At 47.4% G+C, this 24,650-nt stretch overlaps 2 protein-coding genes across 2 annotated transcripts in view; one reads left to right on the top strand and one right to left on the bottom strand.

Annotated features, from left to right (window-relative positions):
• Positions 1-1,575, bottom strand: part of FIG4 (FIG4 phosphoinositide 5-phosphatase) — a 132,784-nt gene extending 131,209 nt beyond the window's left edge. Inside the window, exon 1 of the mRNA XM_090037728.1 lies at positions 1,410-1,575. Coding sequence (XP_089893854.1) covers positions 1,410-1,472 — 63 coding nt within the window. The 5' untranslated portion in view covers positions 1,473-1,575. The remainder of the gene's footprint in view (positions 1-1,409) is intronic.
• A 32-nt stretch (positions 1,576-1,607) lies between these two features.
• AK9 (adenylate kinase 9) overlaps positions 1,608-24,650 on the top strand; it is a 181,604-nt gene continuing 158,561 nt past the window's right edge. Inside the window, exons 1-3 of the mRNA XM_090037720.1 lie at positions 1,608-1,997; positions 5,682-5,805; positions 22,004-22,067. Coding sequence (XP_089893846.1) covers positions 5,689-5,805; positions 22,004-22,067 — 181 coding nt within the window. The 5' untranslated portion in view covers positions 1,608-1,997; positions 5,682-5,688. The remainder of the gene's footprint in view (positions 1,998-5,681; positions 5,806-22,003; positions 22,068-24,650) is intronic.

Raw genomic sequence — 24,650 nt, 5'->3', positions numbered from 1 at the left:
TGGCTTTTACTTTTTAAGTTTCTTTTCCACTTGCATTTGGCAGCCCTTGCCATAGAGACATTTTCTTATACCTGCAGGCTATTTAGTTGCATCTTTTACGGACTGATGTAAAAAAGAAAAATCCTTTTCTTTTTAAAAATATTTTTATTAGTTGTCAGGCTTTAAAAAAAAAAGAAAAACAAAGAAAAGACAGCACAGTATGGTTCAGTCAAAGTAGGGGAGGGAGTGGAAGGATATGTGTGCATGTGTATGTGGGATGGGGACAGAGGGGCAAAATCTCTTCCTCTCTTTCCCTGATGTTCCATGAGTCAAGTGCTGCCAAAGGCATGTGAAAAGAAAAAATAAAAGAAAAAGGAAAAACCAAAGCAAAAAGCCTGCCTCTGCTGTAGAAAATATGTGCATCATAGGCTGTGCACAGCATGAGCAACACAGGCAATGTCATGACATGACCTGAGCCTGACCTATGTAGCGGTGACATGAGTTGAGTAAGCACCGTAGACAGTGATATGGGACACTAACAGAACACACAGAGAGAGAAGAGGCATGATCGGGGAAGGGGGATTCCCCCCACGGCCAATCTCATTGGGGGGCAAGGGAGGGGGTGAAGTCCCCCCACCGCAAAACTTACCAACCAGCAAGCAGCCACAGTGCTGCCAGAAATGGCCATGGCACTTCCGGAAGTGCACGCAGCCTACATCCAGCACTCACAGGGAGGGACACCAGCGCTCCCACCTGCCCCTACCACCCATCGTCTACACAGGGAGTGTGGCCAGACAGGGGGGGTGCAGCAGCACTCTCAGGGGGAGCACATGCACCCCTGTTCACCCCCTACACATGGGCACTGGGAAGAGGATGGGTGTAGCACCAGAGCATAACCCCTATGAAAAATCCCCATGATAAGAACATAGTCTCTTAAACACATCCTCAGACCTCCCCGGAGCTCAGTGAAAAAGAGGATCCAAACCAGTGAGCACCCCCTGAGGACCTGGCCAGCCACCAGCTTCTCCCTCGAACCCAAGGCTAGGCAAGTACCATGAGTATCAGCACACACCCCTTTTAACACACCAAGGGAAACCACAGGCCAGGCCCACCACAGAAACTAAGCCCACTTTGGTATTGGGGGCACTAGTGACAAGTTACAGATTTCTCTGGTCAGATAGTAATGAAAAGGGGGACAGGTGTGGAGGCCAAAGGTTCAAAACAAGAGTGCCAAGAGGGAGGCACCGAGCAGAGCACACCGGACAACACCCATGGGCCCTCAGATGAGCCCAAGAAGCCAGCAGAAACTGCCAAGGGATACTCTGCTTGGAAATGGGAACAAAGCAGGGTGAGAGAAGCGGCCCCGCAGCACCCGGGACCCTCTTGGTCGGAGCAGGGGGTCGCTGCCCCGCCCCCTGGCGGGTACTCACCGCCCTGGTTTCGTACAGCACCAGCTTCTGTATCGAGCGGATGATGGGGGCGGCGGCGGGCATGGCGAGGCCAGAGGGTGGGGAACGCAGCCCAGCTCCACGGACAAGTCACCCAGGGCCCGCGGGCTAGGAGCGAAGAAGCGCCGGTATTGCAACTAGTTCCGGGGGGTGCCGGTCACATGATGGGGAGGCACGGCGGCCATGTCCTGTACGGGCGGAAATGCCCGTGCCCGGAAAAGGGCAGTGGAGGACTGCTCTGCAGGGAGGTTGCGCGGGTTTCAAAGGGAGCGCGCGGAGCCCATTGCGCCGTGGGGGGTGAGAGTGGTTCTAGCCGTCGCTGGGCGCCGGTTAGCGCCGCTTCTCCCGCACAGTGATTGGTAGGGCTGTATCAGGGGTGTCGCCCCTCTGTGGGATCAGCACCAGGAACAGCTCCGAGCCCCGCCGCCCGCCCCGCGCTCCTTCGAACCTCTCGCGCAGCCCCGGGGCGGGGCGGTTGCCGGGGTGACGGCGATACACAAATCAGAGCCGGGATCGAGCGCAGAGTGCGGCGGAGACCTGCGCCCCCCAACCCCCCACGCGCCTCTTAGCGTAAGTGACCCCGCCCCCCCCAACCGCCGCCCGCGTCTGGCTCTCGGGGCGCCCAGCCCCGGGCCGGGGCGAGCACTTGAGGCGTTGGCAGAACCCGGCTCGTCAGGGAGCTGTCAGCCCGGCGCCGGGGCCGTTTGAACCCCCACCTCCGCGTCACAGCGGGGGAAGGGGGCGAGCGCGCGTGTGCGTGTACACGCCTCTGGGTTTGTGTGCGCGCGCGCTTTTGCGCGGGGGGAGGGGTTGCGTGTGTTTGCACACCTGTGTGCGTATTCATGGTTGTGGGGGGGTACATGCGTGTATGTGCACGCTTTGGGAGTGTGCATGTGTTCCTGTGTATGTGTGTGCCACAGGTAGGGAGGGCACAGGGGCATGTGCCACACCCTGAGCTTGGTCCCCAACTCAGCACCACTCAGGGCAGTTTTTTTGCCATGCGGGCTCATGGTGTTGGCAGGGAGCACTAATTTGCTGCACAGTATAGGAGTGGATATGGGGCTTTTGCCCCCAGGCCTGCCCACAAATTGTTCCCACAAACCCCCACCCCGGATTCAGGAGGCACCAGTCACCCCTGGTGCATGCATGCCCATCTGTGTACATACACACACTTGGGGTGCACATGTGTGTGCATGCACTTGGAGTGCTTGTGCACATGTGTGCATTTGGCCGATACACATATGCGTGTGCTCACACTTGGGAGGGGTATGCATGTGCATGTGTGTATGCCAGTATGTGTGCACTTTGGGGGGGGGGGAGCATGTGTGTATTTACATGTCTACATGTGTCCTGTGTCTGTGCTTGCAGGGGTTTGTGCATGTGTGCATCTGGGGGCAGGAGGGTTAAGTTTGTGGCAACCGTCAGTCCTTCTGGATCATGGTGGATGCATGAGGGCCACCCAGACCTTCAGTGCATGCCTGGGCAGGAGAAGTGGAGGCTGCCCAGACTTTCCATCCTCCTTTTAGGGCACTGAGACAGACTCCAAAGACCAGACTGCATCCAGATGTCTGGTGCCTCCATGGCTGTAGTAGTTGTCTAAGTGGCTGGGAAGCAAACCCAGGTCTCCTGTGTGGTAGACAAGGATTCTACCACTGAATCACAGAGGACTCCTGAAGAGTTAAGTAGGCCCAGAGCAAAACTGATGTATGTGGTTGAGGTAGAATGGCGTCCGCCTCCGTGCTGAGCCGCAGGGACCTGGCCCCAGGCATCAGGGCAAGAAGTGCTGCTCTGACCCGGATGACGCATCTGGATCTTTCATTTGTGGCTGTTGAAAGAATCAGTTGGATATGTTTCCTCTGGCATCTCTAAGCCAGTAAATGCCAGGGAGGGCATAGACTAGTTCAATGGTTCTGAACCTTTTTTGTATCAGGACCCATATGTAAACATCAGTGGCCAGTCCTGACCCAGTGCCCCCAGGCCCCAGCCCCCCAGTGTATGGGGCAGAGGGTAGGTGTGTGCATGGCGGGGAGACAGGAGGAGGCCCAAGCAGCCCCTCACAGGCTGGGACTCTGCCAGCCCACAAGGGAAAAGCTACCATTTCCTGTGTTTTTCTCCTTTAAATGAGAATCCATTTTTAAAGTTTGTTTTCGACCCTTTCATATAGTTGCGACTCACTTCTGGGTCATGACCCACGGATTGATAAACGCTGGACTAGGAGGACAGATCACTCTGGAGAGATCCAATCCAGTGGTCTCCCTATATAGCATCTATTTCTGCTGCTATGGAAGAGGGGATACTGGGCTAGATGGGCCATTAGCCTGACCCACGGCTTTTGTTCTTAACCATCCCCACCCCCAAGCCATTGATTGGTTACAAACCATTTCCCCTACCTTGCTGTTCTCTGCCAGGCCTTCACACCAGATCATCCTGCCTGCCCTCCCACCCCACTCCCAGCCCATCTGTTGCATCAATTGTGGATGGGAAGGAGCTGGGCCTTGCAGGAGGATTGCAGGGCAGAGCCTCACACCCTGATCTTCATCCTGACACAGCTGGGGTGACCAACCCTGGCTCTCTAGGTGTTCATCATCAAGTTGGTTGTTTTTCTTTCTTTCTTTTTGTTTTCTGGTAGTATCCACTGCCAAACCTGCTTTGGGACTCCTCTGTCCCGGCCCCATAACCAAGTTATCTCATTCTCCTATGGGATATCAGTCTGAACATCTGTACCAGCTTTCTCCACATCTGGAGAAAGCACATCTGGAAAGCTGTACCAGCTTTCTCCACATCTGTATTTGAGACATAGCTGTCCCAGTGTGCTTTATGAGATCTATCATAGGCATCCAGGATGAAACAAGTGGCATGGGGCAGCCTCTGTGTGTGAGACACAGCAGACTGGGGAGGGGACAGGCAGCACAGCGGCATATCAGGCAGGGGCAAGTGACTGGAGCGGCACTTGGGGAGTATTCAGGGCTTATTTGAGTGCTCAGGGCTTATTTGCCTGCTGCAGAGGTTTGTACCCACTGGTTTACATGATGGAGCTGCTGCTCCTACAGCTGTACAACAGAGCTGTTTCAGTAAAGTCTCCCCTCAACACCTCCTTGTATGATATTAAGCCAGCAAAGACCCTCTTCTGTCACAAAAGCTGCATCCTAATCAGGGGTTTTGCCAGCCCCACTGTATTAGCTAAAAGGTCTGATCTTTTCATATCCCTAGCAAACATAACTGTTCTGGACAAACTTTGCAGTGTAGACTAGACTTTTCCAAGTCTTAACAGTGTAAGACTTGCTTGTCTTGCGCACTGTGATTTGTTCCAATGATACTGATGTGTGTAAAGGTGAAGTCCCTGAAGTCTTTGCAGGATCAGAGCCCAGTTACGGAGATGAAGGAAAGTAGCAAGGAGACTGACAAAGGTAGTTAGCTATGGTAGTCTGAAGTCAGGTGGAAGGCAGGACAGGGTGGAACCTTGTAGACTAACTTGTTCAGAAATGCTTAAGCTTTTGTAAGCAACAGGCTATTTTACCAACTAGTCCATTTGTAGCATCTGACCAAGTAGGCATTTACCTACAGAAGCTTAGGCATTTTTTAATGTTTTAGTTGATAAGCAGGGATCCTGGTTTTCTATGATTAAAAAAATAAATAAATCCCCACTTTACAGATTAAAAGAAGTAACATAAAATCCACATTTTTCCTTGATTAAAATGAAACTCCATTTTGTGTGTGTGTGTGTGTGTGTTAGTGGTGTTTCATTTTAAACATGGAAAAATGTAGACTTTGGGTGACTTTTTTGTAATCCAAAAATTGGGGATTTTTTTTAATTGGAGAAAACTAGGTTCCCTGTTAATTAGATGCCACCCTGCCCTGCCTTCTGCAATGAGACTGAAGAAAGATTAAGGGGAGGAGATAAGTAGACAATTGGATACTATTTGAGGATAAAATTGAAAGAGCTGCAGTCAGACTGGGAGTAGGGATGGGGGAGAAGGAAGATGCATTTAGTATTTGCAGGGAGGGAAGATTCTGATAATCTCTTATTTCTCTGAAGTAATTTCTCTCCAGTTACCACTAAATTCATTATTTCTTCAACAGTTGTTTTTGCGTCGGTCAATAACAGTTGTTTACCCGCTGCTTTTTCCTTTTCCTCACCTGCCTGCTATGATCAATTTTTATTCAGTGTGTTTGCTATCTACTTATTCATCTTCTATATGTAGAGACAACTATGTATAGTATTACATAAATAAGTTGTTGTTTTTTTTCTGACAGACAATTTATGGCTTCACAAAAGAAAAAACAAGTCACCCCTTTTGCAGATATATTCGATGAAGACGAAACTGAAAAAGCCTTTCTATTGTCCAAACCGACCTGCTTAATTATCCTTGGAAAGCCAGTAAGACATCCCATTTGAATATGAATATATTTCATTGAAAGTCATTTTTTCTCAAATAGGCTTTATAAAGGTTTTATTTTTTCTTTAAAAAGTTGGCTTAGAAATACTGTCAAAGCTGGTGGGCCTGGAATACATTCTTTTCATATCCGAAACTGTTGTGGAAGTCAGTGAGAAACTTGGGAAGGAACAGTCATGAGCCTAAATCTTGCAAGGTTTCTGCTCTAATTAATATTAATAAAAGCTGAAGGCACTGTCAGATTCTCAGTATTAAGTGCTGGCTCTGTCAATCGGAAACAGATCATTTGGAAAACTGCTTTAGTAAAATAAACTTTAGGACACTGTTTCTCATGTTAAATGAGTGTTCTGCTATCTTACTGGGATGATAATTGTGTATGGTCCTTGGTAGGATCATACTCTTTGTTTGAATGACCAGTGAATTAAGTTAGCGGTGTTAATACTTAAAGTAAGGCACTGGCAGATGTTACATTTATTGTGCAATTAACATATTAATGACATGATAAATTGTAACATGCCACAAGTTCAGGGAATTTATGGTGGGATTAACTGGCAAACCAGCTGCATCTATGTGGCTGGTTTCTATCCAGCATCAAATTGAATGTATGGCATTTGTCCCAGACCCAGGGCTGCCCTCTGCCTCATGCTGACAGTCAGCAGATTTTCAGCATCAGGCAGGGAACGGGACACAGCTGCCCATATCTGTTGCCAGGGTTCTGGCAGGGGCAGCCTTGGAGTCTGGGTCTTGGGTAAAGGGAAGCATTGGTTCTGAAAGTGGGACTGGGGCTGTGCCTGACGAATCCACAGAGGCAGCCCTGGGTCCCAGGACCTGGCAGCTGCTGCCTGACAGAGCCTGCAGAGGCAAATCTAGTTCCCAGGTCTGGGAATCTTGGTGTCCTATGCCCTGCAGCACTGAGATTTACATGTCCCTGAGTATGGGACTTCTCCTGCTCAGGGACATTTAAAGCTGTATACAACAGCCAATGTAGGGCTGCAGTGCAGGGTTTTATATGTCCCTGCATGGGTGCAGCCTATCAACTCCCCACACTCAGGATGTTTAAAGTCCTTTTATGGCATGGACAGCTGAGGATTGGGGAATTCCCAGTCCCCAGCTGCAGGACCCAGCAGTCATGTGATTGGGATCTAAGGATTTTTTATTCTCGTATTAATATGTGCCAGCAGCCTACAGGGCACATATTATTACAGGTTTTCCTCTGTTTTTTAGTGGCAATGTATAATATACAGGTTTCCCTTGCTTTATGCTGTACCTGCTTTCCTGGAAAATGGTGCCTAACTTGAATTCGCATGAAGGGAACCCACTTTACAATGTAACAAATAGGGATAAATTCCAAGAGATATGTTCCAAGACCTTGACTGTGCTGCCCGTTTCTACCACTTTTACAAGATAATTTTGGTCCTCACCAAGAGCAGAGAGGGGGAGATAAGCTAGCAGAACACTTAGAAGCCATAATTGGGATGGCAACTACACAAACACATTGCAGACAACAAGCAGGGAGCACAAATCCACACAGGCAACTATATTTTGGTGCGCATCACTCCCACAACGCACCACACAAAGCAGCTAACTGTGGGCTTCCACCACACTGATCGGATAAGAGTGAATTTACCTTGCGTATAACAAATTTTGGGTATAAAAAGGTTCATTGCATAAGAGTGAATTTGCACATACAGAACCTGCATCAAGCGAGGGAAACCTGTAATTGAGGTTACAGAGATGTGGTGGGATAGTTCACCTGACTAGAGTGTAGTCATGGACGAGTATAGCTTATTTGGAAAGCATAGTGAAGGGTACAAAAAGGCAGAGGTATTGCCCTATGTATAAAGGTGGAGCCAACCCAAGCAGGGTGCAGGGCCCAGGGCAAATCAGCTCATGCAAGGCCCTGCTCCCAACCTGATCCTCTTGCCCTGGATGTGAAGAAGCTGCCGCCGCTGCCTAGCAGTGGGGGCGGGGTAGTGAGCGACCAGATGCGAAGCCGGCGGCAGCGATGCAGTGTCACCACAGCCACTCTGCCCATTTCTGCGGTGGGGCCCCAAAGCGCAGGGCAGTCACCCCAAATCACGTCCCCCAAGGATGGCCTTGTATAGAGGTGAGGTATATATGTTCTGAAGTGCAGTAAGAAGTGGGAGACAAGCCTGTTGAAGCTTCCAGGTACATGTCAGAGGAGAGAGCAAAAAGGGGAATGTGATGGTAAGCACTTCAAGAGGGATGTGGACAACATGGCGAGGGTCCAGAGGAGGCCACTCACATGATCAGGGGGCAGCAGGGCAGGCCCTGCGAGGAGTGGCAACGGGACCTGAACCTGTTCAGCCTCCACAAGAGAAGGCTGAGGGGGGATCTAGTGGCCTGTTACAAACTAGTCAGAGGGGACCAACAGGCATTGGGAGAGTCCCTGTTCCCCTGAGCATGACCAGGAGTGACCAGGAATAATGGTCACAAGCTGGCAGAGGGTAGATTCAGCCTAGATATCAGGAGGCGCAACTTCACGGTCAGGGCAGCTAGGATCTGGAACCAACTTCCAAGAGAAGTGGTGCTGGCTCCTACCTTGGGGGTCTTTAAGAGGAGGCTGGATGTACACCTTGCTGGGGTCATTTGACCCCAGTACTCTTTCCTGCCCAGCGCAGGGCATCGGACTCAATGACCTGAGCAACTACTGACCCAAACCTACCAACTACTGACCCAAACGTGCACCATGCTTATAGTCTCAGCAGTGCTATGCTGGTTAGCACTACAGATGAAAGGGACTTGGGGGTCATGGTTGACCACAAGATGAACATGAGCCTTCAGTGTGATGCTGCAGCTAGTAAAGCAAACAAAATGCTGGCTTGCATCCATGGATGCTTCTCAAGCAAATCCTGGGACACCATTCTCCTCTCATACTCAGCCTTGGTGAGGCCACAGCTGGAGTATTGCATCCAGTTTTGGGCTCCACAATTCAAAAAGGATGTGGAGAAGCTTGAGAGAGTCCAGAGAAGAGCCACGTGCATGATCAGAGGTCAGGAAAACAGACCTTACGACGACAGGCTGAGAGCCATGGGGCTCTTTAGCCTGGAAAAGCACAGGCTCAGGGGTGATCTGGTGGCCACCGATAAGTTTATCAGGGTGCTCATCAGGATCTGGGGGAACTACTGTTCACCAGAGGACCCCAAGAGATGACAAGATCGAACGGTCACAAACTCCACTGTGACCAGTTCAGGCTGAACATAAGGAAGAATTTCTTCACTGTCCGAGCCCCCAAGGTCTGGAACAGTCTGCCATCAGAGGTGGTTTCAAACACCTACATTAAATGCCTTCAAAACATATTTGGATGCTTATCTTGCTGGGATCCTATGATCCCTGCTGACTTCCTGCCGCTGGGGCGGGGGGCTGGACTCAATGATCCTCCGGGGTCCCTTCCAGCTGGAATATCTATGAATCTATCTATGAATAAGCATCTCTTACAGGCTTCTACACCAAGAGAAGGAGGCGGATGAGGCTTTCTATTCATAGTTTCATAGTTTTTTAGGCTCTAGAAGGGACTTTAGAGACCTGGAAGAGACCTTACAGATCATCTGGTCCAGCCCCCTGCACTTGGGCAGGAAAGACAACTGGGGTCAGATGACACCAGCAAGATGGGGTTCAAGATCTTTTTGAAGATCACCAGGATGGGTGACTGTACCACCTCTGGGGGTAGCCTGTTCCAAACCCTCAGTACTCAACTTGTAAAGACGTTTTTTTCTTATGTTTAGTCTGAATTGATCTTCAGTCAGCTTGTGCCCATTATTTCTAGTCCTCCCCTGGAGGACCTTGGTGAATAGTTTTAAAGAAGTGATGGAAGCTTCACAGGATCTGGTTTTCATATGGCACTTCAATTATGGAGCTCACAACAGTTCACAAGCAGCCCTGGAGTGCACTGGGGATAACTTTTTGATACAGATGGTAAGAAGACAACTATGGGGGAAGCTCTTCTTAACTTGCTGCTTACAAATAGGGAGGAATTGGTTGAGAATGTAAAGATGGAAGGTCACTTGGGTAACACTGAACACGAAATGATAGAGTGCAGGAAGGAAGGAGCACAGCAGAATAAAGACCCTGGAGTTTAGAAAAGCAGCCTTTTACAAATTCAGGGAACTGGTGGTCAGGATCCCCTGGGAGGCAAGTCTGAAGGGAAAAGGAGTCCAGAAAAACTGGCTCTACTTTAAGGAGGGGAGGCCCTGTTAAGGGTGATGTGACAGAAGAATGAGAAGCACAACAGGCAACCAACCTGGCTAAAAAGCAATTTCTTCAATGAGCTGAAACTCAAGAATTCTATAAAGAACTTCTATACAGTGAATTCTTGATCATATTATTATGGAAGAGTATAGGAGTATCACATGGGCCTGCAGGGAGATAATTATGTGACCCATGCTAGCATGCTAAGGCTGGGTGATGCGCCAGATTTTTGGTCCTCAGGGTGCCAGTAGTCCTGGGAGCCCCGCAAGCAGACTACTGATTGATGTGTCCCATGGAGAGGTGTGTACTTCACCCTCACCATCCAGGAATTTGCTCTGACCTGATGAACACGTTATTCTTTATTATACACAACTAATTTATATACAAGAAATAAACAAAAAGTATGTAATAACAATAGTTAATAATAAAACTAACAATTTAAGTAAAATTTACAACTGCAACATTAGGTGGATAATTCCAACATAGTGGTTGTTCCCACTTCTGTTAAACAACCTCAGTAATTAAATTCACCTTGTTAGGACCTTAGTTTCCCGCATAACCCAGCTGATTTACTTTGGGTCATAATCCACTTCCCTTAACAATGAATGGCAACACAGCTATAACTATGATCCACCACTAGATGGCAAAGGCAAGGCATCTGCTGCTTTGGGGAAAATGGACTTCTTTAATCCTTCCTGTCAACACAGCAAAATAGGCTCTGAACAGCTGCTGCAGGTAATATGCTCCCTTTTGTGTCCTTTATTGGCAAATTATTCCCTAAACCAGGGGTTTTCAACTTTTTTAACAAGTGTACCCCTTCTGTCTCAAAGTTTCACCCGGCAGGGCATGAGGGTGTGTGCCCCTAGATCTGCACGTGGGGAGCAGGCTTCCACTGTGGGCTGGGGTGCTGGGATCTTCCAGTGAGGGCCTGGGCTGGGCTGGGCTGTGCTCAGGGTGGGTGGCAGTGGCACTGGGAGGAAGCTTGGATGGGCTATGGTGAATACTGGATTGGCTGCAACCTCCCCCCCCAGCCCCACTCCTGTAGGCACCCACAGTGAGGGAGGGAGTGGGGCTGGGGCTGGGGCTGGGGCTGGGGCTGGGGCTGGGACTGGACCAGGGGTAGGCACTGCCCAACTGGGGCAGAGTATGGGATAGAGTCGCAAGTGACTTGCATCCAGGGGTTGGCGGCTCCTGCCACTGCACACACCCCAGAAGGGTATGGGGAGTGCGTGTCCTGGGATCTGCACGCAGGGTGTGGACAAGCTCGGGCCACGCCAGGCTGTTCCTGGGTTAGGCTGCACTTGGGACGGGTAGCAGCAGCACTGGGAGTGGGCTATGGGAGGGGTTGTACCCACTCCAGAATTTGCCATAGCCCCACCCAACCTCCCTTTCCCAGTGCAGCCTGGCCCAACACCCCTGCCAGGAGCAGCTCAGGGCTGCCCCAGCCCACAGTGGCCTGCAGTCCACTGAGCCCCATATGCAGATCTGGGGGCAACCCCCTCCACATGCCCTTCCAGGGTGTGCACAGCAGCAGGAGCCACCACTTCCTGTGCTTCCCGAATGAGCCATTCATGGCTCTGTCCTGCACTTTGCACCAGTTGGGCAGCGTCTGCCCCTGCTCCAGCCCCAGCCCCAGCCCCAGCCCTGGTCCCTCCCTCAGCACAGGGGCCTACGGGATTGGAGCTACTAGGGGGGGCTGTGACCACTCCAGAATTCACTGTGGCCCCCCCCACACCCACTCCCAGGGCCACCCCCCCCCCGTCCCCAAGCATAGCCCATCCCTCCACTAAGAAGAGCCTGGAAGAGCCCCAGCCAGCCCCACCCTGCCCTATTTGCAGATACAGGGCCACATGCCCTGCCCCCCATGCCCTCCTGGGGCATGCGTAGAGACAGGAGCTGTCCCTTCTTCCTGTGCAGCTCAGTCCCACAGCCTGCCCCAGCTGGGCAGCCCCTGCCCCTGCCCCGCTCCCTCCCCCTACAACAAACTTACCAGCCAGACCCAGCTGCTCTCCACATGGCCAGGCTGTGCTCCTGGCCACCCACGTGCTGTACTGTGGCTGTGTGAATACACGCAGAATTCTGCATAACCCCGGTTAACAACCAGTGCCTTAAGCAGTTTCCTTCTGGAAATACACTTCCTGCAAACACTAGTGATTAGGTGTCCCCCCACACACCAATGCTGGTTTGTATTCTCTCAGCCTACTCCCTCTTGGGGCTCTCTCTCCTTCCCAACACATTCACTCACAGACACAGTTTCCCTCTGCAGGTCTCTGACTCTGCTGCTTCTTCCATCTCTGGCAAGGCTACCAGCTTTGCTTACCAACCCCTCCCAACCCTTTCCCAGGCAACTGTGTCCCTGGTTGCACATCTCTGAACCCAGTGGAGAACCAGCTTCTCACAGGATGACACACACTCTCCCCAACCAGATGCCTGCTCCCTGGGCAAGTTTTAGCTCAGTCACCCCTGGCTGGGGGCTGAGTCTGTGCCCCTTCTTTCCAGGGCTGGAGTTTGTTCCTCCCAGCTTCTCTTCTTCTTTTCGTTCCCTCAACGTTTATGGTTCACTAGCAGCCAATCAGAACCCCCAATTTGCAAAGTGGGCTCTGGTCACAATTTAAACATTCCAATAAGAAGCATAGATTTCATAGATTTCATAGACATTAGGGCTGGAAGGAACCTCGGGAGATCATCGAGTCCAGCCTCCTGCCCAAAGGGCAGGAAGTCAGCTGGGGTCATAGGATCCCAGCAAGATAAGCATCCAATTTACTCTTGAAGGTGTTCAGTGTAGGTGCTTGAACCACCTCCACTGGCAGACTGTTCCAGACCTTGGGGGCTCGGACAGTGAAGAAATTCTTCCTTATGTCCAGCCTGAAACGGTCTTGCAGGAGTTTGTGACCGTTCGACCTCGTCATCCCTTGGGGCGCTCTGGTGAACAGACGTTCCCCCAGATCCTGGTGGTCACCCCTGATAAACTTATAGGTGGCCATCAGATCACCCCTGAGCCTGCGCTTTTCCAGGCTAAAGAGTCCCATGGCTCTCAGCCTATCATCGTAAGATCTGTTTTCCTGACCTCTGATCATGCGCGTGGCTCTCCTCTGGACTCTCTCAAACTTCTCCACATCCTTTTTGAATTGTGGAGCCCAAAACTGGACGCAGTACTCCAGCTGCGGCCTCACCAAGGCCGAGTACAAGGGGAGAATGACGTCCCGGGATTTGCTCGAGAAGCATCTATGGATGCACGCCAGCATTTTGGTCGCTTTACTAGCCGCAGCATCGCATTGGAGGCTCATGTTCATCTTGTGGTCAATGATGACCCCCAAGTCTTTTTCTTCTGTAGTGCTAACCAACATAGCACTGCTAAGCCTATAAGGATGCTGCAGGTTTTTCCTCCCAAGGTGGAGAACCTTGCATTTTTTGGTGTTAAATACCATCAGGTTCCCGTCTGCCCATTTGCTGAGCTTGTCCAGGTCAGCCTGGATCACCCGCCTGTCTTCTGGCGTGGATGCTTTGCCCCAAAGTTTGGTGTCATCGGCGAACTTGGCCAGTCCACTCCTGACTCCAATGTCCACATCGTTAATGAAGATGTTGAACAGTATGGGTCCCAAGACAGAGCCTTGAGGGACCCCACTGGTCACAGGGCACCATGATGAGTGACTGCCATCAATCACAACCCTCTGGGTCCGACCACGAAGCCAATTTCCCAGCCAGCGGATAGTGGTGGAGCCAAGGCCACAACTGGGCAGTTTGGCCAAGAGGTGATCATGGGATACCAGATCAAAAGCTTTTTTGAAGTCAAGATATATGACATCAATCTCTTCTCCCTGGTCCAGGTGATAGGTCACCTGGTCATAGAAGGAAATGAGATTGGTCAAACAAGACCTACCCGCAACAAACCCGTGCTGGCTGTCCCTTAGAATGTTAGCCTGGGCCAGTCCCTCAAGGATGGCCTCCTTAATAAACTTTTCTAAGATCTTCCCCAGGATAGAAGTCAGGCTAATGGGCCTGTAGTTAGCCGGATCCACTCTCCTCCGTTTCTTTAAAATCGGCACCACATTGGCCTTCTTCCAGTCTTCGGGCACTACACCAGAGTGCCAGGAGTTTTCAAAGATCCGTGCCAGGGGCTGGGCTATGACGCTCGCCAGCTCCTTGAGTACCCTGGGGTGCAGGTTGTCAGGGCCAGCTGACTTGAAGGTATCCAGCTTCTCAAGGTGTTTCTTCACGAGGTCAGCACTGATGGAGGGTAGGGGATTCCCCTCACCCAGATTTCCCTGTCCCATAGCAGGCATGGGCGTCCCATGGGACTGATGAAAGACTGACGCAAAGTACCTATTTAATAGGTTGGCTTTTTCCTGGGCGTCAGTTGTCAGTTGCCCCATCTAGTTTAGCAGGGGTCCAACATTGCCCTTGCTTTTCCTCCGGCTCCCCATATACCTGAAAAAGGACTTTTTGTTGTCCTTGATGCCTGAAGCTAGTTGGAGTTCAGTTGCCGCCTTGGCTTTCCTGGTTTGGTCCCTGCAGGACCAGACCAGCGTGGAGTAATCCTCCTTGGAGGTGAATCCCGTCCTCCATCCTTTGTAGGCTTTCCTTTTTAGCCACAGTAGGTCCGCTAGGTCTCTGGAGAGCCAGGGGGGCTGCTGTGCCTTCTTGCTGCCTTTCCTCCGTGTTGGAATAGATTTAGCTTGTGCACTGAGGATTGCTTCCTTGAGAAGCAACCACTCTTCTTGAACTCCCATCTCCCTGGCATCCTCAGGGGTCATGGTCCCTGAGGGCCTGACCGACTAGCCTCTTGAGCTTGTCAAAGTCGGCTTTTCTGAAGTCAAGGACTTCTGTGTTGCTGACTGACTTGCCAGCTTTACGGTGGATGGTGAAGGTGATCAGCTCGTGGTCGCTGTCACCCAACTTCCCATCAATCACTAGGTCGCCGATTAGGTCATCCCCTGTAGCCAGTACCAGGTCAAGCAGCGCTTTGCCTCTCGTTGGCCCATAGACTTCTTGGGTCAGGTAGAGGTCATCCACGCACGAGAGAAAGCTTTGCGCCCGCTCAGATTTAGCTGAGTGATCTTCCCACGAGATGTCTGGGTAATTGAAGTCACCCATGACAACCAAGGTCCTGGAGCAAGCGGCCTCAGTCAGTTCCCGGGCGAACTCCTGGTCAAGCTCGGGACTTTGAGTGGGAGGTCTGTAGTAGACTCCCACCGTTGTGTCCCCTGTGCCAAATTCCCCACGAATATTTACCCAGAGGGTCTCTAGCTGTCCATGCCGGTCGCCAACATCAGCTTGCAGGGACATGTAGCTTTCCTTCACATAGAGAGCTACACCCCCACCCCTTTTGTCAACACGTTCCCTCCTGTATAGGGTATAGCCCTCTATACCCGTGGTCCAGTCATGGGTGGAGTCCCACCAGGTCTCCGTTATCCCAATGACATCATATTTCTTTGCACTGAGCAGGAGGACGAGCTCGTCCTGCTTGTTGCCCAGGCTCCTGACACTGCATACCCTCCTGTCTAGTAAAGCTTATGCACTCTCTGCAAAGCTGTGCCGCCCCTTTCTTGCAGAGCTCTTAAGTACAGCTCACCCACTTGGCTTGCAGCCAGGCAAGCTTTGCAGCTGTTACAATTAGACAGGCCAAGACATGATTTGAGATGCAGCTAGCAAGAGACATAGGGCAATAAAAAGGGATTCTATAAACATGTCAAAAGTAAGAGAGAGATCGGAGAAACCATAAGTCCCTTATGGAATGTGGAAGGCAATTTAGTTGTGAATGATGCAAAGAAAGCTGAAGTATTTAACACCTTTTTTACTTTAGCCTTCATAAATAGGGGTGGCTACTAGATAACAAGTGCAGTTGGCAACATAGATTACAGGGAAGGAAACAAGCAGCCTAGAGTAGCAGAAGAACAGGTTGGGAATTTTTGACAGAAGCTAGATGCTTTCAAGCTGGCAGGCCTACATAAGATATACCCTAGGATACTGAAGGAATTGGCTGAGGTAATGTCTGAGCCATTCTTTTTGAGAACTCCATGAAGGTTGGTGTGTCCTGGCTGACTAGAAAAGGCAGATATAGTGCCCATCTTCAAGAACTGGAAGAAGGAGAATCCAGGGAAAGATAAACAAGTCAGCCTGTCCTCAATACCTGGAAAGATCATGGAGCAGGTCCTCAAAGAATCTGTTGTGAGGCACTATCTGGGCACTCTCCTTTAAGAGGCTGAAACCCTGCCTGTTCAGAATATGGCAGGCCTGCACCACTTCTAATTTGTCTAGAAGCATTGTAGTCCAGTCCACTCAGATGGAGTGCTCTCACTTGCCACGACTTTGATGTTATCACATAAATTCTTGGGAACTGGAGGAAATCGACTAATGGTAATCCCAGTAGCTGTAGGCCAATCCTTTTATGGGGCTCCAACCTCCCCTTTACCCCACGCTAACCACATCAGATGTACTTCAGCAGGAATGTTTGGTGTCTCCGCCTCTCTTCTATTTCTGTGGGCTCCATGCAGCTCTAAATTTGAGTGTAGACTGATAGTGAAGGGACAACTGCACATGAGACTTTCAACAATAGCTGGTCATTAGGCATAACCTCAACCCAGGACAAAAAAGAAAAACAGCAGACTAACAAAACACAGTTCATGGCCTCCTGCTGCTTTGGGAATGATGTCCCCGTCCCTATTATAAACCTTAGTTTTCCTCCCCTTTGACACAGCTTAGTTGGGGCTATAACTGAGTCCTTGATGCAGCCATGGGAGGAATATCTCCTCACTCAAAATGGGCATCATATATAATTAACATGAGGAAGAAAAAGGAAAGTAAAAGCACAAAAAATATCAACTTAAGTACTCATCTGGATTCTTTGCTTTCTTGTCTGGCATAGGGCTCTTACTAGTAATCATTGCAGTCCACTAGCCACATGTCAGTAACTGGAGACTCTAGCTTCTCACAGATTTCATGGATTTCATAGACATTAGGGATGGAAGGGACCTTGAAGATCATCAAGTCCAGCCTCCTGCCCTAGGGGCAGGAAGTCAGCTAGGATCAAAGGATCCCAGCAAGATAAGCATCCAAACATTTCTTGAATGAGTCCAGAGTAGGTGCCTGCGCCACTTCTGGAGGGAGTCTATTCCAGGCTGTGGGGGCTCAGATAGTAAAGAAATTTTTCCTTGTGTCCAGCCTAAAATGGACTTGGGGGAGTTTATGACCAGTGGTCCTTGTTATCCCTTGGGGCACTCTGGTAAACAGATGTTCCCCCAGATCCTGATGCACACCCCTTATGTACTTATAGTTAGCCACCAGGTCCCCTCTGATCCTGCACTTTTCCAGGCTGAAGAGTCCCATGGCTCTCAGCCTTTCTTCATAAGAGATCATGTGAGTGGCTCTCCTCTGGACTCTCTCAAGCTTCTCAACATCCTTCTTGAATTGTGGAGCCCAGAATTGGATACAGTACTCCAGCTGCGGCCTCACCAAGGCTGAGTACAGCAAAAGGATGACATCCTGAGACTTACTTGAGAAGCATCTATAGATGCAATCCAGAGTTTTGTTTGCTTTGCCAGCTGCAATATTGCATTGGTGGCTCATGTTCATCTTGTGGTCAGTCATGACCCCCAAGTCTCTTTCAGCCATGGTGCTAGTAAGCGTAGCACTGCCGAGCCTATAAGCATGCTGCTCTAGGGATCTTCCTTGCCTTCTCCAGATGATCTTGCTGGACTCTTCAATGGCCCTCTGGCCACACTCAGCTTGCAGGCTTGCAATCCTGCCTGCTGGAGGACTCTCTCAGTTCCAGTTTCTAGCTATCCCAGAAGTGAAAGCACACCGTGGTCTGATGGCATCCTCCCCATTCTGCCCCTTACCAGGGCCCTAAATAGCTCTGCCAGGGATCTCTCCTCCAATCCAGAGGGAGAGGCTGCTTTTAAAATGCTGTGCATTGAGCATGGCATGGCATGCCTGCTCTGGGATCTGGTGTGTGCCAGGCTGCTGAGCAACCATTCCTGGCATCTCTTCCCTGTTCCCTGCAGCTCTCTCTCAGGCACCTAAAGAAAAACAAGGTATTCAGGAAGAGCCAGAATGGATTCAGCAAGGGCAAGTCATGCCTGACCAACCTGATTTCCTTCTGTGATAAAGTGACAGGCTCTGTGGATGGTGGGAGAGCAATGGATGTGATGTACCTTGACTTTAGCAAGGTTTCTGACATTGTCTCTCACAACATTCTCATTAACAAACTGAGAAACTACACACACTAGCTGAAAGTACTTAAGGATCTTTGTACTTAATGATGATAATGAGTTTTGGGGGGACTGATGCACCTCAATGGCTCAGTGTCTATTTGGGAGTAGGTATGGAGTGGTGTTCCCCAGGGGTCTACCCTAAGTCTGGTGTTAATTAATATCTTCATTAATGGAGATACTGCACAATGGGATTGAGTGCATGCTTAACAAAGTTGCAGACAACACCAAGTTGGGTGGGGTTACAAGAACTCTGGAGGGCAGGGCTATGATTCACAGTGACCTGGATAAACTGGAGAAATGGTCCACAATCAACCATATGAGATTCAACAAGGACAAGTGCAAACTCCTGCATTTAGGAAGGAATAATCACATGTACAAATACAGACTGGGAAATGACTGCAGGCTACAGTACTGCAGAGAAGGACTTGGGAGTTCTAGTAGACCATAAGCTGAATATGGGCCAACAGTGTGCCCTTGTTGCCAAGAAAAAAAACCCAGCAGCATGCTGGGTTGTATTAACAGAAGTGTCACTTGCAGAGCAGGGAAAGTGATGCTTTCACTCTGTTCAGCACTGGGGAGGCTTCACCTAAACTCCTGTGACCAGCTTTGGGCAAAAAGGATGTGGACAGTTTGGAAGCAGTGCAGCACAAAGCAACAAAAATGGTTAGGGGCCTAGGAAACAAGGCTTATGAAGAAAAGCTGAAAAAACTAAGGTTATTTAGTCTAAGAAAAAGAAGATTAAGTGGGGGAGTTGATAACAGTGTTCAAATACCTGAAGGACAGTTATAGAGAGGATAGAGATGGGCTTTTCCCTGTGGTAGTAGAGGACAGGACTAGAGGCAATGAGCTCAAAGTTCAGCAGAGTAAATTGAATTTGAAGGTGAGAAGGAACTCTTACAATGAGGGTGGTCAGGCATTGGAACAGGCTACTTAGAGCAATTGTAGAATCTCCAACTTAGAAGTTTTTGAGACCAAGTTAGACAGGTCACTTGGGTGGGATGGTTGAATCAGAGATGATCCTGTCTTGAGCAGGGTGTTGGACTAGATGATATTATGAGGTCCCTTCCAGCCCTACTTTCCTAAATCCTAATGTGGTCATTAATTTGTTTATGTTCAAGTGAATGTTTTAATATTTAAAATATGACAAATTTGCAGGTTTAGGACAAAATATAAGTAAATAGACCCATTAAACTGTTTAGTTGATCATAGTGCATTACAGATACATGATGATATAATAATACTAAACAGTATTTCGATAATCTCTGTTTAAATCAGGTAGCCATTTAATTGGAAAGATCAACCAAGGCATCCTGTTTAAGTAATTTGTAATGTATTACAGTTGTAATTTAAAAGCTCTCTTTTTCTGAAATGAAATGTTACACGGTCTCTTAGATTAAGATGATTTGTAATTGCCAGGTAATAAGCACCCATTTTGTTGTATTCCATTGAGCTCACTGGAAAGCTAAGAAAGAGTTAGTTGCCTAATCTTAAATAACTCCAGATATATAGCTATATGCAAATATGGGAGGAATTTTATATTTTTAAGGGCAACACAACATAAAGTATTTTATTTAAAGAAAATGCTTTATTATATCCAGGGGCATGGAAGCACAGAGTATTCTCAGCTGAAAAGCTGCCTTTAATAAATTTTTATAAATGATATTTGGCCCAAACCTGTGTACATTAGTGCAGTGCTGAAGTCCAGAATTTAAACAAAAGGCAAAAAATTCAAACATTATTTTTTTCTGGTAACACTATTTTTTTATGTATGCAATTATTTAAAGAGCATCCATCACCATATTACAACGGACTTCTTTTAAAGCTAAGAAAATACTAGCTTGAAAACAAACAATAAAGCCAAAACTAAGGCGGGTACCTTTCCATCACATGTATCAGACTCTAGCCACTTCTACATAGAAACTTTTGTTTGTATAATATCAATTAAGCAACATAATTTTTATACTGTTTTTAGCCTAGCAAAAAGCTATTGTATATGCAGGCTATAGCGTATGCTGACAGTTCCTCTTGCTTATATATTCTCTTTTATTTGGGAAATGGCATAAAAATACTGGCAAATAACTCTCTGCCAGTAGAAGCGATGTCTGTCTCCATTGGGAGCTGTCATAGCTATTAGGGGTGTGTGAAATGGGCCTTATTCAATTTGGATTCAGATTCGGCCCAAATCAGGGACAGCGATTCGATTTGTTGATTTGGATCGCTGTTCCTGATTCAATTTGGCCGAATCAAAATCTGAAGATTTGATACAATTTGGAGAATCAGCAATTCGGACCTAGACACAGTTTTAAATGTTTTTCTACATACCTCGAGGTACCAGCATGGCTTGTGAACACTGCAATGCTGGGGTGGATGAAACATCCCACAGGAGTGCTGGGGGGCCCCCGCATGCTTGGAGGTGAACCTGAAAGTGGATCGGAAATACTTCTGGTGCATTTCTGGGTCCGCCGGGGAGAATGTGGGAGACCCCCCTGTGCCTCCCCAGCTCGGCAGTCAGCCATGGGGGGATCCCAGGTGACCCCCAGACCCAGTCGCTGAGCCAGGGAGACATGGGGGGCCCTCCTGCATACTCTCCGGGAGACTCTGAAGTGGACCAGAAGTGCACTTAAGTTTTTACTAAACTTTGGGCAGAAAACTATTGTAGGGCATGTTTAAGGGAGTAAGATACAAATGCTTACAAAATTAACAGAATCGCTTAAATTATGAGGCAAAATGAGGACTATTATGCATTATTTTTTATCAAAATAAGTTATACATAGTAGTGTAATGTTGCATATGTACAGAGTAGTTTTCAGTTGTAACATTCTTTTACAAATTTACCAGGTTTATGAATCTTTATTGATGACTAACATGTCTTGTTTAATGCTTTAATATTCAGACATCTTTGGTGTGATTCCATTCTGACATGTTATTTCAAAATGTCATTGTGAAACTTCATATTTCTTGCATTTTTGTGACTTGCTGGGTTTCTTCTTTCTTTTGTATCGTCATCATTGATAACAAAGTTTTAGCAGGCCTTATATTTGTGAAACATGAAACTTGTAAAATAACCTTGTTAATATTGTGCAACACATAATAAATTAAGGGCAATCAGAGTGTTTGTTATTCTTTGCTATGTTGGCTTTTCAGGGCAAAACAAAAATAAAAACACAGGAGAAGTATTTTATTACTGAAGTCAGCTGGTAAGACTGGATATAAATGGGCAGCAGATCTGTGGAGTAAGAAAGTGAATATTTTGCAGAGCCACTTTTCAGAGTAGGGTACATCTTAAGTGGAAAAATATTTCAGATATCATGCCTCTCTATCTTTACAAATCTTTCTTTACTTAGGCATAAGTGAAGGGGTTTGATCAAATTTAGCAAAGAAAAAAATGAGTTTGGTCTGTGACCAAGGATTTAATATTTCAGTCCAGTAAAATCTTTGTAAAAATGTATGGTCAACTTGTAGCAGAGGTTTGAAATAGACTTACAAGCATATTTAATGTAAATAAAATCAACTAAAGGATAATGGGAAGTATATATTGTTCAGTGACCTGTTGTGTTTCTCCATTGCTTAACTCAGAGGACCTAATCTTGACTAGAGCTTGCAGTTGCTATTGTAATATTAAAAAAAAAATGCCCTGGTATTTTTTTGGTAACTGTAATATAAAGACAAATAATAGGGCTCAAATTTCATTTGTATTTTATTGTCTATTAGGAATGGCAAAGTAGATTTAAGCAAAAATGTATTTTTTTTTCTTTTGAAGGGCTCTGGGAAGAAAACATTAGCAAGAAAAATAGCACAAATATGGAAATGCACATTCATAGAAGGTAAATAGCATTGGTATCCAGAGCACAGCACTGGCTTTATAACAGTTTTTGTTTAGAGTAATCTTCATATTCCCTGCAATGCTGGTTGATACATTGTTGACTTCAGTGGGGCCAACAGATTATCTGACAGGTGCTGAACCAGGCAAGTGCATCTGCCTATGCCACAAAGCTGTTAAACAAAGCAGTTTTCCCCTCTTTTGTGAAGGGAATGTTAATGTTTAATGACCCAATCAGAACCCCAGTCTTGTAAGATCTTATCTTCATGTGGAGTTTCTCTGAAATCAGTGGCGTCTACACGAGTGCAGAGGCCTGTCCGGAGCTAGAGAGTATCTTTCTCTGTGTTTGCACAGTGCCTAGCACACTGGGTTCCTAGTCCATGTCTTGGGCTTATAACCATATTGTAATCTAAATAAAAATAGAAGGAAATTGGTGCTCTTGCCTTTGTAATTTCAAGCCAAAAAGTATCTGAGGGGTCATTCAGTGGGAGCAGGGAGAGATTCTCCTACCCAGCAGCATTCAGTTGGCCCACAGAAAGATGATTTGCTGCACTATTCAGTTTCATTTCCCTAATTTACTCTTCCTGAAGGTCCCTAAGGGTGGAAACAGAGGGCCTTTTCTTGCCCTTGTGCCACCATAAAAATGTTTATGGCAGCACAAGGATGAATGAAACAGACATCCCTGTACCACTTGTTGCCCCCAAATGCCCAAAATTTATGGGTAATAGATTGGGCCACTTTATTGCAGTGGACACCTGTTTGCTTGGTAGCAACAGGTTCCCTGCCTACGTTTGAGGGGCCCAGTCCTGTACACCCTGGGAATTCCTGGGCAGGACTGGGTCCCTCAAGTCCCTGGAGCATCTGTCTGGCTTTCCCCACTTACAGGATGTGCCCCAGGAACATCATAGTAAGCAGGGAACTCTGGGCTTTCCCCACTTAAAGAGACACACCCCCATGAGGTGTTTTTGCCTCTGCTAGGACCTGGTGCCACCCATGCTTCACATGGAGACATGGATTAGCATAGGTCCCAGCATGGAAGCATGGGGCAGTGAGGAAGGTGGGGAACCCCTGGCAAGGGAAACACATGTACTGCCTGTCACTGACCCATGTCTCTACAAGTCAGCACAGGAACCTGCATGGGTCCCTGCAACTCTTTGCTGGGATCTGCACTGATTTATGCATCACCTGGAGGGACAAGTCAGTGCTGGTCCCAGCAAGGAAGTGTGGGATAGTGAAGGAGGTGCGGAATTCCCTAGTAAGGGGAGCATGTTACCTCTTGTCCCACATTGGGCCCTTGCCCATTGTAGTGCAGTGGGCAATGTGCATTTCGCCCAGTGAAGAGGATCAGCTGTGACTGTTTCTGCCCTTAAGGTCAGCAGGTACAAAGCAATTTCTTGGCACAATTCTTTGCCACAGCAAATGCGTTGCTAGAAGCACTGGTCATTTAAAGGCATTTTGAAGAAAAGGGCTAGAAACTTTGATAGGCAAAAAAGAGCTTAGGTATCAAGCAACTTCTTGTAGTTACTGGAGCAAAACAAAAAAAAACATAGCAGTGCTCCAGCTTCAGAAGTTTGATATTAGATATAATCAAAATTATCAGCATGAGCATGAGAGCTCAACAAGGATTGCTGAGTACAGAGTGTTTCACTTCTTCCCTGTTTTGTGTTTTAAAAGCAGTTATGTGTAGACTGGGTGGGATGCAAGGAGATTGTCTGATTTTACTGCAGAGTGAAAAAAATGAAATACTTCTTAAATTCTGGAAAATACTTCTCTTTTTAGGATGTTGTATTTTTTAATTTTTTTAAAATTATAAATGTTTTTCTTGAATTAATTAAAAAATGGAGGCCCTCTACTGGTCAAAAGAATACTTCAGATTCTCTTGATTAAAATGTCTTACAACTTAGCAAATAAAATGTCTTTTATTGCATTTTGAAGACTTTGAGTTCAAATCTTAGTGAAGTTGGAGTTTTATTAAATCTCTTAGCTTTTCTATCAGTGAAAATACAGAATTCTAAATTCATACAACTTTTCTAAACAAAAATGATACCTGATGCAAAACATTTCATGTGGTAAAAAAAATGAAAAAAAGAATTGTACAGCTATTTAATGATCAGTTACTCATGAAAATAGACAGGTTAGAAAAGTGCTTATTGTTCCAAATGGACAAAATCATGAATATACATTTAGGTACAGATCTTTCCATCTCTTTTTATGGGCACTCTCTTTGACTTTGATAGGACTCATACATAAGAAGGATTTATAAAAGCATTCTTATGGGTCCAACCCATCATTGCAGTTCACCAAGTCATACTGAAAACATTGTTAGGAGGCCTGTTGTTACTGCCAGTTTTGTGTCTCTTAATTTATATAAACTTCTTTTCAACTGGCTGTTTTTAGAGCTGACATTTTTGTTTGTTCTTCTTATAAAATTTGAATCCTTAATATGTAAAATGTTTCCATTCAAATATTCAGCAATGGATTTCATGGTAGTTGCAGTATGATAGTATGAGTTGCTAATTAAGACAGCCCTTCTAGGTGATTTCTATATTTAAATGTACTATATAGATGCAAAATACGTTTTGTGAAT

This window comes from Crocodylus siamensis, chromosome 1 (genome assembly GCF_052110815.1).
Source record: "Crocodylus siamensis isolate JL-2025a chromosome 1, ASM5211081v1, whole genome shotgun sequence".
Lineage (NCBI taxonomy): Eukaryota > Metazoa > Chordata > Crocodylia > Crocodylidae > Crocodylus > Crocodylus siamensis.
This window is presented reverse-complemented; position numbering and strand designations above follow the sequence as displayed.